General features: G+C 39.2%; 1 protein-coding gene across 1 annotated transcript in view; it reads right to left on the bottom strand.

Moving 5' to 3' along the window:
• Positions 1-233: 233 nt before the first annotated feature.
• LOC150078599 (uncharacterized) overlaps positions 234-27,951 on the bottom strand; it is a 452,040-nt gene continuing 424,322 nt past the window's right edge. The window contains exon 10 of the mRNA XM_090384628.1: positions 234-434. Within this exon, the coding sequence (XP_090240754.1) occupies positions 266-434 (169 nt within the window). The 3' untranslated portion in view covers positions 234-265. The remainder of the gene's footprint in view (positions 435-27,951) is intronic.

Raw genomic sequence — 27,951 nt, forward strand, 5'->3', positions numbered from 1 at the left:
CAAATGATTATTTTGCTCAGTGGTTAAATCAATTTTGGCAATACTAGTTCTGGTGATATACAAAAGTTGAAAGTTAAATACTGTTAAAATCAAACGAGAGAATCTGTTTATTTACAAAATCCTTTGCAGTTTTACTGCATTACAAAAAAAAAAAAAAAAAAAACAAAAGTCAACATTGTAATTTATCCAAATTTGCCAAACAAAAGTTCTTCCTTCAGGGCACCAATTATAACTGAAGCACTCAATCCTTCAATGTTTGTAACACTCAACGTCTTCTCTTGATTGAATTTGTTAAGTCAGGAGATTTTTCTCTTTTCCTTTTAGCACCTTTGGATGAACATTCACTTTGGGATTCCACACCTGCTGCTTTTCGAGTACTGTGGCGGCGCATAATCTGACAGTCACTAACCTCCTGTTGACCATTTCTTTTATAGCTGGAAAAGGTAAAAGAAATTATATTACAGTTTCTTTTTCTATGTAAACAAAGCCATAAACAAATAACTGTGGTTGAACCAACTATTACTACAAAAAAAAAAAAAAAAAAAAAATGTACTAAACAATGAACACATAGGGTGATGTCCCATTTTCTGGGATTGTTGTTTGTTTGTTATTTGGTTTTTAGGAGCATTAGCAACTAAGGCCATATTGCTCCGGGATATGCGGTGGTCATTCCCTGACCTTTCCACATCCTCCGTATTTGGTGGTGACGGGCTCGAACCCCGGTCTAATCAAGAAGCGTGTGCTACGCACTGCTGCTCCTTCCCACCTGGCTACAGAGGCGCCTATTTTCTGGGATTATCCCAATTTTGGGTGAAACAATGGGTAAACAATGGGTTTTGGGTAAACAATGAACACATAGGGTGATGTCCCATTTTCTGGGATTATCCCAATTTTGGGTGAAAGATCCCTAATAAAGTATCAATATGAACTATTACTCATGACTACTTACTAACATAGTGCTGTGCTGTTTTTATGCCTAAAACAACCATAGCAAGCAGAAGCATTTTATATTCTCTCTAGCCACTAAAATGGAGAGAATATAAAATATTTTATCCATTTTCTATGGGTAAATATACTTATAAGGAAGAATGTATGAAGGAATAGACAATAAAAAAAAATCACCTTGATGACGAATAACAATGCATGGTATTCAGGATATCTTTAAGTATGGGATGTAGTGGTTGTGCTAATAAGCTCACTTACAAATAAAGAAAACATAAAAGCAAAATTGTCAGTGCAGACAGGTACTGTTCGAGTCTTCTTAGACTTCTGGAATGTACACAGGAAAATGCCACCCCTTATTATAAGGAAAGGTACTAGTAATAATTCTCTTTTTCCTGCCCTGACATAGTGTTAATCGTCTGGTAGCACCGGGGTTGCCCCAACTCTGCTTCCAGTCCTGACAACTGGTACTTGAGTGCAAGAGAAGTATCCTATTTTATCCTCGATAATACTGATAACCTTCTTTAAGGCTATGCCATCAGATTCAAACAGTAATGGCTACTTTTCTAAGACTGGTAATCGTATACATTTTCAAAAGTTTGAAGATGCCCTGAATACTGCATTATATTACAAACATTTCTAACAGAATTAGGGGTTCCATTCACAGAAAATGGCATGGGCTATGAGGGCTGTGAAGCTGCCCGATAATTGATAATTACTTGATGCAAAAACAGAACCACATATTGATTTGTGTACTGTTTTATGAAATAATATTAGTGTTGACATTAGGGCGTAACCTAAAAAAGTCGGGGAGATAAAAATTACACTGGGTGATTTTTTCTTCGTTAGGACTTATTTTGTTCCAATATTTTCACCTTTAGAATTTGTTTTATTCCAATTTTCATCCCAGAAAATCTGGTAACCCTAAACATAAGCTAATTACATTTATTGTGCCCAAGCTTAAAAATTACATAAGCTGTGCATAAGTTTAAGTTTAAAAAAATGAGAAATCTTTTGCAAGGGATGAAAAGAAAAACAGCAAAGATTTCTTTACTTATGTAAACTCTAGAAGGAAGGGGATGAATCAGATTGGTCCACTTGATATCGATGGTTCAACTGTTGATGATCCTGCTCAGGTAGCTGTTGTTGTTGTTATTTGGTTTTTAGGAGCACTAGCAACTGAGGCCATATTGCTCCGGGGATGTGTGGTGGTCATTCCCTGACCTTTCCGCATCTTCCGTATTTGGTGGTGACAGGCTCGAACCCCGGTCTAATCAAGAAGCATTTGCTACACACTGCTGCTCCTTCCCACCTGGCTATGGAGGCACCCGCTCAGGTAGCTAACAAACTAAATGAATATTCTGCATCGACATTCACACATGAGGAGCTATTCAGCGAGGGGAATGCCAGAGGTGTATTCAACAGTGGCAGTAAGCTAGATAATCTTGTAATAACTGAGAGTAAACTGGAGGAGAAATTGTTAAAGATAAACACAAAAAAGGCATCTGGGGTGGATGGGATCTATCCAGTTATATTAAAGGAGGCAGCAAAGGAAGTAAGCAAACCCTTAGCCATAATTATGAGAGCTTCCTTAGACTCAGGGGAGGTACCCATAGACTGGAGATGTGCAAATGTTACCCCAATTCACAAAGGAGGATCAAAGGGCGACACAAGTAATTATAGACCTGTGAATTTAACTTCTGTTCCAGGAAAATTAATGGAGGCACTAGTTAAAGAAGCACTGCAGGATCATCTAGACAAAAATTCAGTTATAGCTCGGACACGGCATGGTTTTGTTAAGGGAAAGTCTTGCCTGACCAACTTGATTGGATACTATGATGCAGTCACAAAAGAACTGGATGCAGGGTAAAATAACTTTGTTATCATATATTTGGATCTTAGAAAGGCTTTTGATACTGTTGCACACGGAAGACTGCTGAACAAATTGGAGCAGTGTGGCATTGGAGGCAAATTGCTGCTATGGATAAAGGGATGGTTGAGTGGGAGAAGACAGAGAGTGGTAATCAATGGACACTGCTCATTGTGGACTAATGTTATTAGTGGAGTCCCTCAGGGTTCAGTGTTGGGTCCATCATTGTTTTCTGTATTTATAAATGATATTGATGATGGTATATCAAGCTTAATGTCCAAGTTTGCAGATGATACGAAGGTTGGCACGGTTGTTAAGGACACTAATGACAGTACGCTGCTGCAACAGGATCTAAAAAAGTTGAGCAGATGGGCTGAGGGGTGGCAAATGAAGTTTAACATTGATAAATGTAAAGTACTACATATGGGAAGCATTAATCCCAGAGTAACGTATCAACTCTGTGGTACTACACTGACAGAGAACGAAAAGGACCTGTGGGTAATTGTGCAGGCAGATATGAAGTTTTCTGAGCAGTGCAGACGGTCTGCAAGAGTAGCTCATGGTGTCTTGTCAATAATATACAGGAATATTTCTAGCAGGGATGGGGAAGTGATGATCCCCTTGTATAAGGCATGGTCAGGCCACACCTTGAGTACTGTAAACAGGTCTGGAATCCTCATTTCAAAAGTGTAAACTGTTGGAACGGGTACAGAGAAGGGCAACAAGATTAGTGAATGGAAAGAATGGTTGCTCTTACAAAGAAAGGCTTAAGTTTTGCAAATTACAGTGTCTGCAGACTAGGCACCTGTGAGGTGATCTGATTGAGGTGTATAAAGCCTTGAATGGTTTGAGCATGTTCAATGCTGATGGGATTCTTCCTCTTGCTCAGAATAATCACCTGAGAGGGCATAAATTGAAATTGAGGAAAGACAGATGTAGTATAGATGTGCGGAAGTTTACCTTTAGCCAGCGGGTACTTGGCTGATGGAACAGACTTCCATCCTTTGTTGTGGAAGTTGATAGCCTAAATAAATTTAAGGCTGAGCTAGACAGGTAATTTGGAACGAACGGAGGGGTGAATTGGGAGTTTTTTTTTTTTTTTTTTGGCTGATGCTGCATAAACTCGCTTTCTTGCATCATATGCCTCTACTAATGCTAAATTTGGAGCAAACAATAGCTAATGCTATTGTTTGCTTCGGGTATTATTATATCCCGAGATATTTTGTGTAGTTCCAAATAACTTTTAAAACTAAAAACGAGATATCTCGGGATAATCCATGAAGAGGTTAAACCTTGATTCAATTTACTACTTCCCTCTTATAGATCTCAAACAGGTATTCAGTTGCTAAGCTCTGTCGCCCACCTGTTCGGATCCTTTTTCATACAGGTGCATATTTTTGCAGTTTTCATCAAGGTGGTTCCTGTCTTTGAACCCTTTAAGGAAGGTTGATGTTGTTTTTTTTTTGTTTTCTTCTTCAGATGTGATCTGTATATTTGGACACAGTATTTCAAGTATGGCCTTACAATTGTTTTGTACAGTGGAATTATGTAGAGCCATACTGATTTCTGTAAGCAAATGATCAATAAATTATAAATAAGACATCATGGGACTTCCTAGCTGCCTGTCTACACTGATCACAAAACTTCATATTCATCCATATCATAACTCTCCCTTTCTTCCTGTACCATTTTCAATTCAACCCCACCAAGTGTTTAGTCCCTGAAGGCATCAGGGACCCCACACTATGTGCAAGTTCTGAAAGACTGCACCAAGTATTGGTATTGGTATTTTTGGGCGCAAGGGCAACTGGGGCCTAAACGTGCCTTCCTATGACATGTTTTTATATAAAAATTCGGTCCAATTTGTCATCATAGAAAATCATATATTTGTATCTGCTTAAGAAAGGTAAATAGTTCATTTAAATTTGCATTGTTTCCAATAATATGGGCAAGTGATAGAGGCTCTTTCAGTCGTAACGGTGAAAGGAAAGTATTTTTTCGGAAATAGGAATAGTGCTTACCCCAGGGGCTCACACCTGGTGAGTATGGGCTTGGCACACCCAGGGTCCTGAGCCGGATATCATCATTCTTCTATTTCTTGGTGATTCCCTTCTACTTATCTCTCTCTCTCTCTCTCTGTCTCTCTCTCTCAGGGTAACTCAGAAATTTTTTTTTTTTTTAGATGGTGCAGCATAAGCCTCAGGCTTCCTTGCACTATACGGCTAGTAATAATAATAATAATCTAAGAGTATATGCTTGACGGTAAGTGGTAAAGTAAAATGTGTGCATTGAGGTGGGACATTCTCCTTGAGTAAATATATGTGGGTTGGATGTGTATGCCCTATGCGTGATCTTGCTAGAAAAACCTTTTCCTGTTTGTTTTGCCTGAAGCTAGATTTCCATAGTGCTGGTTCCTCTTTGATTTCGAGTAATTTGTTGTTCGTTTGTGACGTCCAGATTTCAGATGACTGAAATGTATAGATTTTTTTTAATGCGCTTCAAATAATCTATATATGGTACTTGGTAATATGATGGTATTGTACTGATTGGTTGTTTGGCTGCCTGATCTGCTCTCTGCCTGACCTGACCTGTGATACCAGAATGCCCTGGGATCCAGCAAAATATCACTGCATGATTCTTACTTCGTAGGTGGTTTAAGAAGGAAAAAATTTGTTTTATGATGGGATGCGATATTGAAAGTTTGTCTAATGCAGACACTGCACTCATGGAATCTGTGTATATTATACTGCTAGTATTGTAGGAAGTGTTTATATTTTCTAGGGCTAATTTTATTGCGTATAATTGTGCAGTGTAAAACCTCTGCACAATTATACGCAATACCAACAGAAGAGTGTTTTAGAACCATCTGTATATATTATACAGCATTGAGCATTGCTGAGGGCCTGGCCTTTATGTAGCTGTTTAATACTTTCATCTGCCAGGGATTTCTTTCTTTTTGCTGAAAGAGAAAGGTATCACAGTGAGGGAGAGTTACAGACCAGGGTGGATCAGGTACATCATTCACTTGAAGCATATTGTCAAAATTTATGTCCCATTTCAATTCTTTTAATCAAAAAAGCAGTGGGTCTATTTTCAGTAACTTTGCTGTTGTAGAACGTGATCCAATCAGGGTTGAGAAGCAAAGGTCAAACAGGATGGGCTGGAAGGCTTTGAATTTTGGCTGCATAATTAAGGAGCAGCATTTTCCTTCTAAGGTGAAGTGGAGGTTCATATGCCTCTACATACAGACTCTGGACAGGGGATGCTCTAAAGCACAGTACAAAGGGCACTATGTTGGATGGTGTTCAGTCTGGTTATGCACTTTTTCTAGCCGAGTCATAGAAAACAGCTCCAAAATCTAAGCGAGACCTGATAAGAGCACGATACAGATGTAGAAGAGAATATCTATCGGCATCCCATTTCATGGCAGAAATGGAACAAAGAATATTTAGTTTCTTTAAACAAACAGTTCAGAGATATGTTATGTGAGAAACAAATTTAAGTTTGGTGTCCAACGTTAAACCTAGGAAATGAAGATTACTGGTGAGTGGAATTAGGTGGTTCTTTAGTCAAAGTTCTGGTTCTGGATGCAGCTTGCATTTCTTGCAGAAGCGAACTGTAACTGTTTTTTGTTCTGACCTACGATATCCATTCTGCTATGTCCATATTTCTAGCTTATTTATGGAGAGTTTCAGCTGTCTTTCAATAGTATGAATATTTTCATACTATAACCTGCAAGATAGCATGAGATCATGGGCGGAGATGTATAATTCGACAGTATTGGGAATGTTGTGGGTTATAGTGTTCAGCTTAAGTGAAAAAAGAGTAGTGCTAAGTATTGACCCTTGTGGGACACCTTCTTGTTGGGTATAGATACGAGAAAGTACTGTTTGATAATGAACCTGAAAAGTTCTGTTTTGGAGAAAGTTTTGAATAAATTTCGGCAAATGTCCCTGTAATCCTAGGGAATAAAGTTCTCAACAATATGCCACGCCTTCAGGTTGTGTCAAAAACCTTTTCAATATCCAAACTTACCATTACAAAATATTCATTTTTCACAAGCATTATGGATGTTAGTCTCTGCTTTCACCATGAGATCCAAAGTGGTTCTATTTTGTTGCAATCCAAACTGTTGTTGTTTTAGCAGCTTTCGAGTTTCAAGAACCCAGGTAAGTCTTCTGTGCATCATCTTTCTAGAGTTTTACTTAGACACCTGGTGAGGGAGATTGGTCGGTAATTCTGTGAGTGATTGATCTTTTCCTGGTTTGGGAAAGGCTAAAATAATGGAGTGATGCCAGGTAGAGGAATATGTACCTTCAAGAAAGTTTCGATTAAAGAATGTTATTAGCAAATTCAAAGCTATATTGTTTAGCTGTTTCAGCATTACATAAAAGATTCCATCAGCTCCAGCAGCGCTATTAGGTGATCTGTTTAACGCTGTTTGGAGTTAAAAAAAAGACGAAAAGGTTGACTGTAGGTTAGAGACTGGGTAGTTTTGAAGTTTATCTTATATTTTTCTGCTATGGCTTTGATTTGTAGAAAGGAAGTATCATAAGCTGTAGTGGCGGACGTTTCAGAGAAAGTCTCTGCAAGCGAGTTAGCTATTTCTTCTCCATTCTTGGTTAAAATTGGAGCAGAAACCAGTAAATATTTGCCATTTAGTTGTCGATTTTTTCCAAATAATTTTACTGCTAGTGTCTTTTGTGGTTGAGGAGGCAAACTGCATCCATAATTCTTTTCTGGCTTGTCTTCTAATTTGTTGCGCTTTTGCCTTAAGCCTTTTAAACTCAATTAGATTGTCGGTGGTTGGAAACTTATGGAACAGTTCCAGGCTTTATTTTTTTTCCTTTTTCGCTATGGTACCAGTGTCATTCCACCAGTGTTTAAGGTTTCTGTGTTTGAAAGCAGAAGACCGTGGTATTGCTTTGGAAGCTGCTGCTAGTATTTGTTTGGTAATGTGCTCGGTGACATCATCAGTGGACCCCAGTCATAACAATTGGCTATCAAAGGAGACTGAGACAGAATACTTTTCCCAATCTGCTTTGGAAAATTTCAATAAAACTCGATGATCAGGGCAAGGTGTCTGCATTGTTTGAAATCTGCATATAATTGGGAAATGATCACTGTTGTGCAGATCATTTAAAATTGTCCAATCTATAATAGGAAGTAACTCAGGGGAATAAAGAGATAAGTCAATTGCTGACATAGATCCCGTGGAGAGATGAGTGTAGATGTTATTACCAGTGTTCAGAAATGTTAGGTTCAGTTGATCTATGAGTTTTTCTAGCAAGTGCCCTCTATTATCCATGTGAGCAGATCCCCATAGTGGAAGATGTGCATTTAAGTCACCAAGAAGACAAATAGGAGATGGTATTTGTTTTACAAGATCTTCTAATTCTTTGAATGTGTAAATATTGTTAGGTGGAAGGTATATGAGACTAGAGTTATTGTTTGTCCCATTGCTACACAAACTGCAACGGCTTCTAAGTGGGTCTGAAGCGGAATGTTTCTTGGCTGGAAATTTACAATCCACTAGAATTGCAACTCCTCCGTGTGCCTGGCTTGAAGAAATTCTATCTTTTCTATAGGCTGTATAATGTTTAATCGAATAAGTTACCTGTGGATTTAAGTAAGTATCTTGCAAGCAAATGGATACAGGATTATATTGTGAGATCGAATCGTATATATCATCATCATCAGTATTACTGCATAAACCTCTGCAATTCCACTGTACAATGTGCTTCTTTAATTGGGTTTAGAGAAGGAAGATGATTCTGTCTGTTTCTTGTAAGAAGGAGCAGTTTGCTTTTGACGATGATCATGTTTAGTCTTATCCTTTCTTGGAAAAAAAGGGCATCCATATTCTGTACTCCCTTCTAAATCATCGGTTCCAGTAAGTGAACATCCAGTCTCCATGTAATCTTCTGCATGAAGATCAAGGACTGTTTCTTCTTATGTATTTACAGCTTCACTGTTCATGCTGCTTGAATTTGGTTGTTGGAATTCAGTGCCGCGTTGCCTTTGTACTTTATCGATTGATGTAATTTTAGATGGAACTGAGAGTGGGGTATATATTTTATTTCATCGATTGAAACAGGTTTATTAGCGGGCTGATTTGTCAATAGTACAGATCGTGCACATTCTGCAATGGATGTGTTAGGTGGGATTAACACCTCTGTTTGGGTCACAATAGTTTGACAGTTTTGGGTAGCAGTAGCATAGCGGCGTTTTGAGATAGTTACCTTGACTTGCCTTCTTGATATGATACTTTGTTTTCGATCTTAAACTTCTGTGGCTTTTTTTTCCATTTTCCACAGATCACATGATTTTGAATAAGCTGGGTGATCCCTCTTACAATTTGGACACTCTGGAGATTTTGCAGTACAATCTGTTTGAGAATGATTTTTCGAACCACAATTAGGACATGTAATTTCACCTCTGCATGTTGTTTGAAAATGACCGAATTTTTGGCATTTGAAATGTATGTACGGACTCGGCAGTGCAGATAGCCTGCTTTCACTGAGTTTCGTAAATTTGGTGTACTGAATGTCAATATGATATTTCGTGTTGGAACTAGTTTATCGTCCTTCTGGATCATAATTCGCCTTGCTTGTGTTGCTTTTTGTTCTTGTAATTCCGTAAAATCTCCTCTTCGGGGTGATGTTTAATAAATCCAACTCACTTATTACTCCTTTTGAGGCGTTCGGTGTATTATGCAGCGTGACTTTGACTGGGATTCCGCTTATAGTTGACAGTTTCAATAACAGTTCAGAGTGTCTTTCTGCATGGTTTCAATTAATAGATCTCCTGACTAGAGTCGTTTTACCATTTTTGGTGTTCCTGCTGAATTTTCAAGACGTTTGAATAACAAAGGGAGACAATTTGCTTACTGGTTGAGTCGATAATGAATGCATTATGAGAAAAGCTGGTGGTTCTGATTTGCTAGAATCTGTTCTCATTCTTTTTGGGAGGCTAAGATCATGTTCCCTTCTACGGATGTCAGTATGTTGAGAGCCTGTTGGCTCTAGCGGTGAATATTCATTGCAATCCATTGTTGCTCCTTTTAGTCCTGGGAGAGGGGCTTCCTTCTCCCAGGTTACCGGCCCCGCCATGTGGAGGCAGGAGCAGTGCCAACAAGTGACCAAGCGATCAGAAAATAAGAAGGCAGTAAAGTTGAAAGCAAGGTTGGCAGTAATGTTGCTAGCAGGTGAAGGAGTGACATTGCTATAGGTAAAGCGGTGATGTTGCTGGCGAGGGAGGCAGTAACGTTGCGAGCAGAGGAGGGTTTATGAAAAAAGCTAGTACTCTCCCTAGAAAAACAATAGAAAATCGCACTATAAATGGCTTTGAAACTATCACTTGGCACTCAGGGCCACTGCACCAAGTATACTGTAGGCAACCATCCAAATATGTACCAATGTAACTGTAATACAATGCATGCAGGTATTAGAATTAGCATTAGTTGAGGCATATGATGCGATAGCAAGCTTATACAGGATCAGAAAAAAAAAACTTCCCATTTCACCCATCTGGTCACTCCAAATGTTTGCCTAGTTCAGCCTTAAATTTATTTAAGCTATCAACAGCCACAACAACAGATGGAAGTCTGTTGTTGTGTAAGCAAAGGTTGAAGTGTGGTGTCCACATCTCAAAGAGGAATGTTGCTTCTCTGTGTCACCAGGCAATACTACATGGCAGAGGACTCATCAACCAATATAATACCACCACTTTGCTAATTGGAGGTTCAAAGTAGTGAAACCCACGTTTAGTTTCCAGAGCAAAGCTCAGGCAATTCTTTGCCTCTCATCATACAGTATGACTGATGTCCCTTGAGATTATGACCACCATTATGGAAAGATAGTCTTCCTTACAATTCGAGGGTAGAGCTCTAAAACAGTTTTTGCAGGCTGGCCACTAGTCAACTGCACGAAACCTAAGTGGTTATATTCTTAGGCAACAGAATTAACTAGTGTATAATCTCACTGCCTCTAATCTGCCAACTAGTGACTGGAAGGAGTCCAAGCAGCGTGCATTGTTGCGCAGTGTGTCAAGGAACTGGGTATATTCATGCATGTGTATGTCATAGCCAAAAATTTCATTACATCACACAACATGAACCCCCACCTTAAACTTTTCCTTTATCCGCTGAATGCATCACAAATAGTCATACTAATAGTACAAACTTATCTGCGAAAAGATCTAAACCTTCTAAAAATTTCTTCATTCATTTCACAAATATATGTGATCTCACTTTTAATCTCAACGGTATTCCATTACTACCTACAGTCCGCCACACCTACTTGCTTTTTATGTAAGAATCCTAACTATCTGTTGCCTTAACCACTGCTGCTCATCTTAGTTGTGCTAATTATTTTCTCTATGATTGGTTTTGCTTTAAAGGCAGTGCAAAAATGTATATGCCCACTCTGATATTCCCTGTCAGAGACAGTAATTTGGAATCTCCTCTTTTCATTGAAAAGGCTTCTCTGACTTAAAATCTCTCTCTCTCTACCCCATTCTGTCAAATTCACCTGTTGCCACTATCGTTCTCTCAACTCCACCAATCACTTTGACTTCCTCTCTTTGAAACCTGACTTTCACCAGTCCAATTTTCCTTGGTGATTTTAATGTTCACAACTCCAGCTGGCTTCTGTTTTCTAGTCACACAGACCCAGCTGTTCGAAATGTTGAGACTTTGCAATTACTAATAACCTTGCATTTACCTACCAGAATACCAGACAACCCTAACCATACAGACAACACTTATCAAACGTCTCATGACCAACTCTTCCAAGTACATGGCTGAGGTGAAGGATCCTCTAGGCACCTCAGATCACAACTTGGTGATGGTGTCTTGTCTTGTGGCACCATTCTCAATCTTTCATTGTTTGGCATTACAAGAATGCAAAATGAGAATTCAATTCTTACTTTTGTTCCTGAAGCAATCCTTGCAGCAGACATTTGGCTAATACCAACTTCCTGGCCAAGTTTTCCCAAAGATATTTGAGGACTCCTGTTAATGGTTCAAGAGTAATAGTGCAAAGGTTTCATCACCTGTTTGAGGATGACTACTACATGGCTTGTAAAAAACACTACGTCATCTTTTAACAGTCAGGTAGTTTTCCAACAAATTGCTAATGGGTTTGTTTTTATCGGGATGCCTTTGGTGAAATATCTTACACACTTCCCTTTGGCTCTTGCCCGTTACATGTAAAGGCACCAGTTCTACCTTCTCTTGTTATATATAGTCACTAATTTTTCAATATCTACAAAACAAAATTGAAATATAATAATAATAATCATAATATACATTAATGATATCAATAAAAATGTAACGTACCCTATGAGTAAGACTTTTGTGACACCATCCTGTATATAAGAAACTTGTGTGTATATATATATATATAAACGTGCACGCATACACATACATACATACACGCCCATAATGAAAACTGAAATTTATAAATTAAGAATACATAAAATGGCTAAGACATATAAGAAGCAAATGTCAAGAAACTTAGTATATTACTGAAATATTAGCAGTAGCAACAAGAGAATGGAAGGGAATAAAATTAAGAATAAGGGTGCTTGCTTTAGAAGGTATATTAATTTAAAATTGAATAGCCAACTGAAATAAATTTGGTGGTACCCCCCCCCCCCCCTTAATGGCATAAGGAAGAGTTACATAAAATATCATTATAAAAGGGAACTGGAAACATCACAACAACATGAATAACAATATGAATCAAAAATAAATTAAAAGCGATTAATCATTGCATCCCCCATCTTATCGGAAGGCTACAAAGACCACAATGTAGACTGCAGCATTTCAAACATTAAAAAAATCAAGTGTATCAACAGATTTGTGTAAGAGTGTATTACAAAATAAAAAAAAAAAAAAGAAAGAAAAAGCCTAAACAACAGCTAAGAGAATTTACAACACACTGTTGTAATACCACTAACGGATAGCAAAATTAAATAAGAACATGAGAGTAAGAAGCCAGGATAAAGATTATAAATTTCAATTTTTATTAGTTTTTTTTTTTTTTTTTTTTTGTTATGGATAGTGATACTATCACTATATGCATGTCAGCCAGTTCAACGTTTGAATATTCGTCCATCCTACTGCCTTGGGAACCGGTTTGCAAATGCTGACTTCCAGGGATCGCTGTTCAAGCAACTTCCCGCTCAACGTCCTCTACCACATGACGAAGGCATTTTGGACCCTGCAATGCTATGTGATTCCGATTCGTCTTTGTGCCCCCTACACCTCCTGCAAGTTTGTCACACTGGTAGTGAATCACCCTGTATATAACACATGTGCAATGTTATATATAGGGGTCTGCAAAGTTTTTTTGATTTTTGAAGGGGTCTGTGAACTTTTTTTTGATTTTTGAAAAGGTCTGTAGGTCTCAATAGTTTGAGAACCACTGGTTTAGCAGATAGTGGTTAATTGATTTCTTTATTACTTTGGAAATAGCAGAGGTAAGTGCAATGGGATGATAATTAGATGGGACACACTTACAACAAAAGATTGAGTACTGGAAAACCGAATTTTAAATAAAGGAAAAGATTTTAATATGGAGTGTAAAATAAAGGATTTCATCCCTAAAAGAATAATTTTACTGATACAGTCTGAGCAAATGCTGATATCTTGCAGATCATCCCATTTCACATTTTTGTAATGCCAAACAACACAAGGTCCAGAACAGCCACAAGATAAAGGTTCCAAGAAAAGAGATCATGACCAAATTGTGATCTGAAGTGCCTAGAAGACCACACAAATTGACTGTGTAGTTTTAAGGATTGTTCATCTCCTAAACTAAATTTCACAATTTTTGGATCTCAGAATGTGGTTAGCATTGCCTGCTGTTCTGGTAGGTAAATGAACAATCTCTGCAAGACCATTAATTGCAAGAGTCTCAGCCTCTCGACCAGCTAGGCAAGCGTGACTAGAAAATGGAAGCCCCAGCTGGAGCTGTGAACATTAAAATCTCCAAAGAAAGGAAGTCAAAGAGCTCCAAGTAATTAATGGAATTGGAAGGATGATAGAGATAGCAGATAAATTTGACAGAATGCAGTAGAGAGATTTTAAGCCAGAGAAGATCGAAAGAGGAGATTCCAAATTACTTAGTCTCTGACAAGGAATATCAAAGCAGATATATGCATAGTTACCACTTTTGCTTAGAGTACACAGGTACTCTAAGCAAAAGAAATCATACAGCAAATTAGGAATGAGATGAGCAGTGGTCGAGGCAACCGATAATTGGAATTCTGTCAGAATCCCAATTATCAGTTGCTTCAACCACTGGTCATCTCAGGTTTAAATCTTTTTTGCAGTTAAGTTTGTTCTATTAGTTTGACCAGCGTTTCTCGACCTTTTCATTGTTGCAACACACTACACTACAATCATTATTATACTCATATATATTATATATATTCATAATACTATATATATTATAAATATATATAAATAAAAATTATAAATAATATACAGGGTTGTTAAAATTAAGTATTCCTATGTAGAGAGCCCTGGAGCAAGTTCTAAGGCTCGTACTGAAAAGAAATTATGACAACAGGTGCAATAAAGAATGCGCTCGTCATTTATTGGAAAAAAAAAAAAAAAAAAAAATTAAGTTACAAAATTTGTCACTATATGGCATTGTGGCAATACAAATCACTTGAACAGCGCTATAATTGTTCAATGTGTCCTCCACTGGTCAACAGTTTCCATTCAAAGAACAGCATTTTCTACAGCAGAACATAACATGTCAACTGGAACCTCAGGGGCTCACATCTGGTGAGTATGGGCTTGGCATAGTCATACTCACCAGATGTGAGCACCTGAGCTGGATATCATCATTCTTCTTTTTCTTGGTGATTCCCTTCTACTTCTGATTCTTGTTTTCTCTCTCTCTCTCTCAGGGTAATTCAGAAATTTTTTTTAGCTGGTGCAGCATAAGCCTCAGGCTTCCTTGCACCATATACTACTACTAATAATAATAAATAATAATAGCCAGCACATCACGTCTAATGCTGTCTTTCAGGTCTGCCAGAGTTTTGACATCCTTCCCGATACATTCATTTTTTTTTTTTTTGTCATTTATTGAGTAAAGCAGCCCCTAGCCAAAAAAAATCTTGCAAATCCACTATATATATAGACATAGCATTGTACAGTATACAATTATTTACAATACAAATTTCACATTCACATTACAGATCAACTGTACTGTGCAATGGCCATCCTTTCAGCTACAGCATAACAACCTGGAAAGTAGGCTACAGCAGAAACCGATGAAGAGACACTGTCCGCAGATGAGCACAAGCATCACATCCTAGAGATTGATCATCACAACGAGCTGGACAAGTAGGCTACAACAGAAACCGATGAAGAGACACTTTCACAGTAAGCACAAGCATCACATTCTAGAAATTGATCATCGTTGGTATTCTCCAAAAGACAAAGAGTCCTATGAACAGCCATCTACCAGCAGACAGAGAGCTCAACAGAAGTAACAAATATTAACCAGCAAACCCAAGCTGGAAGAAGGTGTTATTGCAGGATCAAATCTAAGAAAACCAACTAAGGTTTCTTGCCAACTGTGTTCGCAGGAGCAGAAGTGGACACCCACTCATTAAGGAAACAGAGTACCAACATCCTGTCCACCTCTTCAAAGAATTTTCTCTGTTCCTATATAAAAAATAATATCCTTCCCGATAACACCTGGTTCTTCAAAAAATCCCACAACCAGAAGTCGCATGGGGTGAGGTCCGGTGATAGGGGTGGCCAAGATGTCTGGAAACAACGGCTGATGACCCTTTTGTCTGCAAAGGGTTGCCTTAGCAATCTTTGGATACAATGGTGGATTTGGGGGTGGCATCTTACATGAATATGGTATCCTGAAGGCACCTACGTTGTTGCAGCTCTGGTACTGCGAAATTTGCCAACATATCATAATATTGCTGTCCAGTGACAGAATAGGTGCAGGGTCCAGTCGGTGTTACCTGTTCAGAAAAATATGGCCCAATCATGAATGTGGCCGTAATTCCACTCCACACTATCATTTTTGGAGAATGCAACGGAACCTCTTGGATAACTCGAGGGTTTTCTGTTGCCCAAATGTGACAGTTGTGTGTATTCACTAGTTCATTTAAGCAGAAGTGGGCTTCATCACTGAAAAGGATGTTCCATGGCCAAGTGATATCTACTGTCATTTGTGCCAGAAACTGAAGTGTGTATGTGAAACGAATATCTGTATCACCATGCTTTAGCTGCTGTAGCATGTGCACCTTGTAAGGATAGTACCGCAAGACCTGACACATTACTAGCCTTACAGTGGAATACGGCATGTCCACTTCATGAGAAACAGCTGGCGCACTTGCGCTACCACATGGAGATTGACTTGATAAATCCACGACAGCCATAGCCACATCTTCAACACGAGAGGAGTCCACTTGTTTTCGACCTCTACCTGGTTGAACACCAAGATGCCCTGTTGCTTCAAATTTCGCAATCATTTTGCGGACAGCACAAACAGTCATAGGTCCCACCTTTATTTGCTTCTGACGCCTAATTCCTGATAGCCGCAGCTGCATTGTTGCTGTTCTGATAGTAAAGCTTCATTAACAGAGCCTTTTCCTGCAACATTGTTGGCATTGTTGCTGTAGTGCAGGCAAACATCTACTGTATGATTTTGAAGAGACTGCTTTTATACAGTACAGTAGAGCTGAGTAGTGGCACTGTGGCAATAACTTATGATCATGCAAATAACGTAAGTTATTTGGACAATCATAACTAAGGTAGTTACTTGTTATACAGTTGACAAATTTTGTAACTAATTTTTTTGCAATAAATGGGGAGCGCATTCTTTATTGTACCTGTTGTCCAAATTTCTCTTCAGTACGAGCCTTAGAACTCGTTCCAGAGCCCTCTACTTAGGAATACTTTAATTTTAACAACCCTGTATACATATATATATATATATATATATATACACCGATGAGCCAAAACATTATGACTACCTAACCAATATGATGTTGGTCCTCCATGTGCAGCCAAAACAGCTTGTACCTGGTGAGGCATGGACGCTACAAGATTTATAAATGTGCCTTGTGGTGTCTGGTACCAACACGTAACCAGTAGATCCTTTAACTCCTGCAAGGTCCATAGTTGAGATGCCGCAGTTTGAAGTTGCTGTTCCAACACAAACCATAGATGCTCAATGGGATTGATGTCTGGGGAATTTGGAGGCCAGGGCAATACCTGGAAGTCTTCCTCATGTTCCACGAACCAGTCTCGAACAATCAGGGTGGTGTGCCATGGCGCATTATCCTGCTGAAAAACCACACCACCAGAGGGAAACACCGTTCCCATGAAAGGGTGTACCCGGTCAGCAATGATGTTTAGGTGTGTGTGTGTGTGTGTGTGTGTTGGGTTGCCTGAGTGGAGTTTGGAGTTTCCATTAGTCACTTCATTTCTTCTACGGCATCGCTCTCCGGCCATTGTTCTGTTGTGTGTGTAATGGACGGATCGGCAACCTAGCAGGTGGGGGGCAGAGACACCGAATCGCTACCTCCACCCCCCAACACTTCCACATGGAGGCATGCCGGGATTTACTATCATCATGCTCAGCACTCCTGAAGAACTATAGGAGTGCTAAAGGTAAAGGAAAGAGAAGGGGGATAGAAAGGGGGCAGGTCTAAGGGAAGATCGGTCTTACTTAGAAGGAATGTGTTAAGCAATTAGAAAGATTCTCCCACTCAGGATGGTGAGGGAGTAGAGGAAAGGTGAGATTTGGCGTTGTCGTAGTTTAATTATTGTCGATAGACGTGCCACGTTTTAATGTCATCATTCTGAGCGCTCCTAAGAATTTTAGGAGAGCTCAAAGTATAGGAAGAAGGAGGGAGATAGAAAGGGAGCAGGTCTAAGGGAAGATCTGCTCTAGATAGAAGAAATAAGTGTTAAGCAAGTAGAAAGATTCTTAGGTAGGCGGTAGACATCAGAGTGCCCGGCACATGGTTGACTGGACCCAGGGTATCCCAGCAGAACATCACCCAAAGCATGACGCCACCACCAGGATAGGTGGAAGAGGACCAGGGTATGTCTTCCAGGGGCAAAAGGTTGATGACGTTGTAGAGCGGATATCATCTTTTAAGGGCACAAAAGGTGATATAGTTGTACACGTTGGCACAAATGATATTAGGAGTAGAAGACCGGCAGAATTACTTAACAAGTACAGGTCACTGTTGAACAAAAGCCGAGAATTAGGGTTGAATTTGAAAGTATCTGCAATTCTGCCCAGACACGATAGAAGGGAGTATATGATGAGAGCCTTGTCGATCAATTCGGCCCTGGAAAGAATGTGCAAGGCTCAAGGGGTAGAATTTTTTTCAGCCTGGACTGTACTTGTTAACAGGAGAGACTGCTTCTATAGGGATGGGATACACTTAAATAGAAATGGTGCAAGAATATTTGCTGATGCTATCGAGGCAGTGTTAGGTGGATCGGAAAACTGCTAGCTTGGGGGGATACAAGGACTAACAGTTTAACAGAAGCCGTAGGCAGAGGTGAAGGTGATTCTTGCACAACTTCTATTAGAATAAGTAGCGACCTGGAGCGTGGGGTGTTGGGTGTTTCAGGGACGGATGGCAGTCATCCTGAAATAGGTGGGTATATGGTATATGGGTGGGTATGTGGGCTAGTATGGGATGTGTTAGGGTAACTAAGAATAGGAGTAGGAGCATGTATACCAATGCTAGAAGTATAGTAAATAAATTTGATGAATTTGAAGTGTTGGTCAAGACATCAAAAGCGGATATTGTTGGGATAGCAGAGACGTGGTGTCACACAGATATAAGGAATGCTGAACTGGAATTTGGGGGGTACAATGTGTACAGAAAGGATAGACAGGATAGAAAGGGAGGAGATGTTATGCTATTAATTAAGAAAAACATAAAATCAAAAGAAGTGCATCCAGTTGATATAGATGAACAGTGCACTGTTGAGTCAGTTTGGTGTGACATTAGCACTGCGAAAGCAAAATAAGAGTAGGAGTGTGTTATAGGCCTAATGACTCGAATGAGTACAATGAACAATTGTACAGAGAAATAGAGTGGGCTAGTAAATCGGAATGTCTTATAATGAGGGATTTTAACTTCCCAGATATTGACTGGAACTTGTAGGTTGGTCACTCACACACTAGTCAGACTTTTGTGGATTTATTGAATGATTGTTTTCTGCAGCAGCATGGTCGATTGTTTGTTTGTTTGTTTGGTTGGGGATTTTTTTGGCGCATGGGCGTCTGTGGCCATAGTGCGCCATACATAGGTTAGTATTTATGCATCGAGAGTCAGGAAACTGATTTTTGACTAGCTATATGAGGTGGTATATATTGATCGCTTTGAGAAAGGTAAAAATCTTTGAGACATTGGTTTTATTGCCCAAAAGTGAAATAAGCATTAGTGGGTCTTCAGTTGTGGCTGGAGTGAAGATATTCTGGCGTTCTATTGCAAATTTTGTGCATTCCACAAGGATATGTTTCACTGAAAGCACTGTTTTATAGTGATCACACTGAGGGTGATTCTCTCCTCTTAAAAGATAGCCATGAGTAATATTAGTGTGACCTATTCGGAGACGAGCTAGTATTACCTCCTGCTGTCGAATTACACTGAGGCTTGAAGGCCATTGCCCAAGATTTGACTTCATACTTCGAAGCTTATTTACAAGTTGGTTTTGCCATGTTGATTGCCACTGGTACATGCATTTTTCCTGTATTATTCGTCTATAATCTTGATATGGAACTCTCCACCGTACATCAGGTGGTATGTCGGCCGCTTTTGCGGCATTGTACGCTAATTCATTTTCTGGAATTCCCATATGTCCTGGGACCCAACAGAAGTGTATGGTTTTTCCAAGCTCAGATAAGGTATATAAAGAGTTTGTTATTTCTTTAACGACTGGGTGGGTGATGTTCATGGTGTTTTCCAGGGCTTGAAGTGCATTTAGAGAATCAGAGAATATTATACTGCTTTCAGTATTGGAGGACTCGATATGCTTCAGTGCAACCTGAATTGCCATTAGTTCAGCAGAAAAGATACTGAACTCATGTGGCAGTTTGTAGGCTAATGTTATGTTCGGGAAAACTGCGGCGATTCCAACGTGGGCATCATTCTTTGACCCATCTGTATGAACTACAATGAAGTTTGGAAACTGCTCCACCACTGCAAGGTACAATTGCAAAAAATTTTCTTTATGTAGTGCAGATTTATCCCATTTATGAAGGTATTTATCACATAAAGGTGGAGTAATTCTCCACGGTGGAAGGAATAGTCGAGGGGTATTTGCGATATTATCAAAACCCAGATTAAGTTCTTCTAGGAGATGTCTTATTCTTATACCTAACGGTCTGTTGGCAGTAAGGCGGTTATGGTATAACCTGCTGTATTGGGGAGTGAAAAGTAATTCCCAATTTGGGTGTTCAGGCATAGATCTTATTTTATATGCATAGCGTAATATAAGTTGTTGCCTTCTGATAGAGAGAGGGGGTTCGTGAGCTTCGGCATATAGACTATGTATTGGAGACGTGCGATATGCTCATAGAGCAATGCGTTGTGCACTATGATGGAGAGGATCAAGCCAGCGAAGGACACTAGGCTTTGCTGAGCTATATACTGGGGCCCCATAATCAAGTTTTGATCTTATTAAAGATCTGTATAGCCGTAATAAGGTGAGGCGATCAGCTCCCCACTTTGTTGCTGAGAGAACCCGGATGATATTTAATTTTTGTTGGCAGGATGTTCTTAGTCTTTTAATATGTTCCAGGAAGGTAAGTTTATGATCTAAGGTGATTCCTAAGAATCGTATGCTCGGTTGAACTGTTATTGGTTTTCCGTTCAGTTGGAGTTCCGGGTGTAGGTGCAATTTACGTTGTCGGCAAAAATGGATACACAACGTTTTTTGAGAACAAAGCTGAAAACCATTGGTTTGTGCCCATGTACTGATCTTATTTATTGCCCCTTGTAACTGTCTCTCGATCGTATTCATGTTTTTCGCATGGCAAGAAATACTAAGGTCATCTACGAACAGTGCCTTATCGATAGTGTTTGGAAGTTGTTCAGCAATGGTGTTTATTGCAATTATAAAGAGTGTAGCACTAAGTACAGAGCCCTGGGGAACTCCTTCTTCTTGAAAAAATAGTTCCAACAGTGAAGTTTTAAATCGAACCTGGAAAGTTCGCTTGTCTAGGAAGTTGCGTATGAAAATCGGGAGATGGCCCAAAAGTCCATGGCGGTGTAATTCGCGGAGTATTCCATACTTCCACATGGAATCATAGGCCTTGCTGATGTCAAAGCAAACCATTACATGGTATTCCGTTCTAAGGAATGCATTCCGAATGGAATTCTCTAGTTTTACTAGTATATCTAGTGTTGATCTGTTCTGTCGAATGCCGAATTGCGCAGAATGTAAGAGATTGAAATTTTCCAGGTACCATATCAGTCGATGGTTCACCATCTTTTCCAGAATTTTGCAAAGGCAACTGGTCAAGGCAATGGGTCTATAGCTAGTAGGGTTTGTCGGGTCTTTTCCTGGTTTAAGGAATGCAAGGACTGTAGCGTGGTGCCATTGTTCAGGGAATGTGTCTTCCCGGTAGAGCCTATTGAACAGATCAAGAAGTGACTGCAGTGATTCAGCACTTAGTTCCTGTATCATCGAATAATGGATATTATCTGGTCCTACAGCGCTACGCCTAGATGTTGACAAGGCTCTATGTAGTTCGTGGATAGTGAATGGTAAGTTATATTGTTCTTCTGCTGTTGAAGAAAAGTTTAACTTTTGTTTTTCTGAATTTGCTTTGAATCTTCTGAAGGCTGGTATGTAACTTTCTGTTGATGTTTTGGCAAAAGTTTCTCCTAGTATATTGGCAATTTGGGTAGGGTCAGAAATGTTCTGCCCTCTCCATTCCATGATAGGCTGAGGTGTCGTTTGATATTTACCACTCATTTTCCTGATTGTTTTCCAAATTTTATGTGTGGGAGTTGCTTGATTGATGGTTGAAGTGAAGCGAATCCAAGCGGCCTTTTTATTACTGCGTCTAACATACCTGGCACTTGCTCTAACGCGTTTAAACTGAATGAGATTAGCTGTGGTTGGATAGCGCCTAAAAGTATTCCAAGCTTTATTTTGGTCTCTTTTTGCTGCACGGCATTCGTCATTCCACCATATTTTTGGGTGTACAGGTAATTTTGGGGAGGATTTTGGTATAGCTTGTCCTGCTGCGTGTAGTATAGTTTCTGTGACATACTCAACTGCTTCCCTGGTTGGGGATTTTTGTATAATTTCAGGGTCCAGTTTAGCTAATTTTTTATACATCTCCCAGTCTGCTTTATCAATTAGCCACCGAGGAATTCTAGTAAGATGATAAGAGGGTTTATTTAGTAATTCAATTGTAATGGGAAAGTGATCACTATGCAGTGGATCATTGTTTGCCGTCCACTTTAGGGTAGGATACAAAGTTGCAGAACAGATAGACAGGTCTATTGCAGTATATGTTCCAGAAGGAAGGTGAACATAAGTAGGTGACCCGTCATTTAGAAGGAGAAGGTTGTTATCATCTAAAACTTTTTCAATTAGCTTTCCTCTTTGGTCAATATTGTTGTTACCCCATAATGTGTGATGACCATTTAAGTCTCCCAGAATGAGGAAAGGTGTGGGGAGTTGAGCTATGAGGTTGTTTAGATCATTTTGTTGGATGGAAAGGCTTGGTGGAATATATAGGGAGCAGATTGTAATATGGATGTCAGCAGCTACACGGACCGCTATTGCCTCGAGGGAAGAGTTCAGTAAGACCTGTTTGACGGGAACATGTGGGTTCGTTATAACAGCTACGCCACCATGTGCAGTATTTTGAACAGTTCTATCTTTTCTAAAGATATTGTAATGAGACAGTTTTGGTGTGTCTTGAGGTTTGAAATATGTCTCTTGGAGGCAGAGACATATTGGTGTATATTTATAGGTAAGGTCGTACAGGTCATTAATATTGGCACGGAAACCACGACAATTCCACTGAATTATTGTGTTCATTGTTTATCTCTAGTTAGACTTTCAGAGCGTTTTCTTGGTGCTGGGGTTCTCTGTTTTTCACTCTTATTTTTATCTTCCTTTCGAAAGTAGGGCCTTTCTGTTTCCATTTCTTCTTCTACAAAAATGTGTAGGATGGGGTCATCTGTGGGTATTACCTTAGTATCCATTTCCTGTTGGTGAGCAGAAGTCACGATTTGTTTTTCTTTGTGCCCTTCATCCGGGGGGTGGGGATTTTCGATTGGTATAGAAACAGGCGTATTGACTGCCTGAGTTTGAGTTGTATTGAACAGTGTTTTTACATAGTCCGAGAAAGACTCTTTTGGGGTACTGTTAGTTCAGTTTGCGATGCGGTTGATTGGAATTTTTTGGTGATTTGGGCATACGTAGATCTATTTGCAAGGTTTGGTGGTGAGATATTTCGCTTAGCTTCTTGATAGGACACGTTATGATTGGTTTTATAAATCTGAATAAGTTTCTCAGTTTTCCAGCGTTCACATGTTCTAGCGTAAGCAGGATGATCTTTTTTGCAGTTTGGGCATATCGGTTGGGGTGCAGTACAGGCTTCGCAGTTGTGTTCAACTGACCCGCACTTTGCACAAGCAGGAGTTCCCCGGCAAGCTGTCTGGGAATGTCCGTACTTCTGGCATCGGAAACACCGTAGGGGATTTGGAATATAAGGTCTGACATTACAGACCAGATATCCAGCCTTAATGGATGCTGGGCGATGTGGTGTATTGAAGGTCAAAATGAGATTACGTGTAGGAGTCAGAACTCCTCCTTTTCTGGTGGAAATTCTCTTGACCTGTATAACGCCTTCTTCTTTAAGTTCTTCAAGCATCTCCTCTTCGGATACATCTATTAAATCCCAATCAGAGATCACTCCTTTAGAGGTGTTCAGTGATCTATGGGGTGTCACAGTAACTGGTATTCCAGCAAAGAGATTAATATTCAAGAGTCGCTCTGAGTGTTTACTTTTAGAGGTCTCGATCAGAATATCTCCTGACCTAAGTCTTTTTACAGACTTAGGAGTTCCAGCCCTGCTTTCTAATTCCTTCTGTACCCTAAATGGTGAGATTTTGCCAATTGCATTTTCACCAGTTGAGTGCATGATCAGGAAAGTTGGAGTAGGGTAGATGTCAGAGTCAGTTTTCTGCCATTTTGAAGTTCCTGCAATAGAACTATCTTTCTTTTTTGTTGACTGGGGTGCATCTGGCAGCCCAGGTAAGTCTGAGTTTGATTTACTCATGACGTGCTCTTTTTGGCCCCGGGAGATTTCCTTTTTCTCCCAGGTTACCAGCCCCGCCACGTGGAGGCAAGAGTGGTGCCGCCTAGTGACCCAAGCGAAGAGAAGGTTAGTATTAACGAAAGATAAAAAGGGGGTTAAAGAAAGGTGCTTTCCTTTCTGGGTTATATAAATTGAAAGATCTATTTAATTATAATGCTCAAGAGTTAACAGACTTGCGAAACTCAGGAGAAACGTATTTACAGTAAAGCGTATCAGATAATCACTATGAAAAGGCGCTGTGGTCACTAATATCGCTTGGCACTCGGGGCCAGCATGGTTGAGAGGCAACTAGAGAAAGTAATACTCTTGATCTGATTATCAGCAGTGATCATTCGTGTATTAAGAATTTGCGGATAAAGGAACCATTAGGTGGCAATGATCACAGTGTACTGATATGGGATTTACTTAAAGATTTAATTACCATCAGGGTTAAAGGAAAGTGTTTTTGCTTCCGTAAAGGTGAGTACAGTGGTCTCCGAAAGTTTTTAAATTCTGTACAGTAGGATCAACTGATGATGTTACGAACAGTAAATTCTAAGTGGGAAGCATTCAAGGAATTAATCGTGGAAGCTACTAAAAGATTCATACCTATTAAGAAATATTGTTCAAGGTTTAGGCCTAAATGGTTATCTAATGAACTAATGAGACTCATAATAGCGAAGAAAAATGCATGGGATGCATATAAATTATCAAGCGACTCAGAAGCCTATGGCAGATATAAGCTAGTCTGTAATCAGGTGACAAAGGAGGTTAGGCAGGCGAAGGCAGATTACGAGAAATCCTTGGCAAAAAAGAAAAACAGCAAGGATTTCTTTACTTATATAAATTCTAAAAGGAAGGGGATAAATCTGATTGGCCCACTTGACAGTGATGGTTCGACTGTTGATGATCCTGATCAGATAGCAAACAAACCGAATGAGTATTTTGCATCTACACTCACACATGAGGAATTATTAAGGTTTGAAAATGGCAGAAGGTTATCAAATTGTAGCAGGATACTTAATGATTTTGTAATAACTGAAAGCAAAGTGGAGGAGAAATTTTTGAAGTTAAACATAAGAAAAGCGCCTGGGGGTGGATGGGATCTATCCAGTTATATTAAAGGAGGCGGCAAAACAACTAAGCAAACCCTTAGCCATAATTATGAGAGCGTCCTTGGACTCAGGGGAGGTTCCCATGGACTGGAGATGTGCGAATGTATCCCCAATTCACAAAGAGGGATCAAAGGGTGACACAACTAATTACAGACCAGTTAGTTTAACTTCTGTTCCGGGTAAAATAATGGAGTCACTGGTTAAAGATGCATTGCAGGATCATCTAGACTAGACTGCAGCAATAATTCAGACACAGCATGGGTTTGTTTAGGGAAAGTGTTGTCTGACAAATTTGATAGGATATTATGATGTGGTTACAAAGGAACTGGATGCATAAAATAATTTTGATATCACATATTTCGATTTCAGGAAAGCTTTTGACACTGTTGCACATGGAAGACTATTGTACAAATTGGAGCAGAATGGTATTAAGGGTAAGTTGCTACAATGGATAAAAGGATGGTTAAGTGGGAGAAGACAGAGGGTGGTAATCAATGGGTGCTGCTCTTCTTGGACTAATGTTATTAGTGGAGTCCCACAGGGTTCGGTGTTAGGTCCACTGCTGTTTTGTATATTTATCAATGATATTGATGAAGGTATATCAGGCTTAATGTCGAAGTTTGCAGATGATACAAAGGTTGGCAGGGTTGTTAATGACAGTAATGGCAGTGTGCTACTGCAACAGGATCTAGATAATTTGGGCAGATGGGCTAAGAAGTGGCAACTGAAGTTTAACCTTGACAAATGCAAAGTACTGCATATGGGTAGAAGTAACCCCAGAGAAACGTACCAACTGTGTGGTACTACACTTAAGGTGGTAGAAAATGAAAAGGACCTTGGAGTAATTGTGCAGTCAGATATGAAGTTTTCTGAGCAATGCAGACAGGCTGCCAGGGCAGGTCATCGGGTTTTGTCAATGATATATAGGAATTTTGCTAGTAGGGAAAAGGAGGTGATTATCCCTCTGTATAAGGCAATGGTCAGGCCACGCCTTGAGTACTGCGTACAGTTCTGGAGGCCTCATTTTAGGAAGGATGTAGATTTACTTGAGCATGTACAGAGAAGGGCAACAAGATTGGTGAGGAGAATGAAGGGATCTTCTTACCAAGAGAGGCTTAAGTTCTGCAAATTGCAGTGGCTGGAGACTAGGCACCTGCACGGTGATTTGATTGAGGTATAAGGCCTTGAATGGGTTGAGCACGCTGAATTCTGATGGGATCCTTCCACTTCTTCAGATTACAAACCTAAGGGGGCATAAATTAAATTAAGAAAAGACAGATGTAGATTAGATGTGAGGAAATTTGCCTTTAGCCAGCGGGTGGTTAATTGCTGGAACAAACTTCCATCTGTCGTTTTGGAAGTTGATAGGTTGATTAAATTTAAGGAGGAACTGGACAGGCATTTGGAGGGAATGGTGTGATTTTTTTTTTTTTTTTGGCTGATGCTGCATAAGGTCATACACTTGCTTTCTTGCATCAAATGCCACTGCTACTACTACCACCTGCTTGTTTTCATCCCACGGTGCATCCAGGTGCCATCACTTCTCCAGGTAAATGACTAATGACTCGCTGGTGATAATATTTTGCTTCATCAGTGCATATATAATATATATATACTTATATTCACAAACTCTAAGTTATTTTTGTTGGGTATATTTAATAATGCACTTATTATTTGTTTTAAATGCTTTCAACGTTCTTTTCTGAAAATACACAAATTGCATGAAATTTAAAAGAAAAGAAAAGAAATTACTGTATTTAAAAGAAAATATGTAAAAAATTAACATATATAAATATAAAAACAAACAAATATAAAATTATAACATTTTAATCTGTGATAAGGTTGGGTTTGATGGAAGCACACAGTGTTTTAATATGAGGATTTATTGTGAATAGGGTTACTCTCAGCCCTTCCACCGACTTTAGTCTCCATCTCTCTCTTTCTTTTTTTATTTAATCTCGGAAAGCAGAAAACCCATTTTCGCAGTAAGAATAAAATTCTAACCGCCTTTTCTGGAATTCGTGGATATCATTTTAAATTCTGCTAATATTAGCGCTATTAAAGTGAATTTCCAGAGACTGGTCGCTCTAGATCTCAATCTATTCTTCTTCCTCTTGCAGATTAAATTCTAACATCGAAGGTTTCTTGTTGTGAATGGGTCTCTTACCCACATATTTTGGTATAAAAGGATGGAAAGTAATGCTGAATTCTTTAGCTGAATGTCTTTAACAGCTCTAATGTTTCACTTATAATACCTTCATTTTTTTAGTATAATTTGTTTGGCAGCCAAGGGAAACATTTATAATTTTTTTTTCATTTACATATTTTTTACATATACAGTACTCAACTTTTCTTTAAAGGCGAACAACTTGTCAGTAGAAGTGAGTAAATTTGCCTATGGGTCTTGCATACTGATATTTAATTCATTAAGCTGCACGAATAAATCTGCTAAAAAAGCTAATTTACAGCACCAAATTTCATCACTTAAATAATCACAAAATTTTGATTGCTCCAGTGAAAATAATATGAGCATTTCCTCACTCAACTCGCCCATGGGCATAAGTACATTTCCTTTCGATAACACTGAATCTCAGTATGCATCATTAAAGAAAAGTGATGCTGACTTCAGTTCCTCGCATAATTTTCCGAAAACACGTATTTTTTGTAGTCTACTTTTGAT

This window comes from Mastigoproctus giganteus, chromosome 11 (genome assembly GCF_048544385.1).
Source record: "Mastigoproctus giganteus isolate SK-2022 chromosome 11, ASM4854438v1, whole genome shotgun sequence".
Classification (NCBI taxonomy): domain Eukaryota; kingdom Metazoa; phylum Arthropoda; class Arachnida; order Uropygi; family Thelyphonidae; genus Mastigoproctus; species Mastigoproctus giganteus.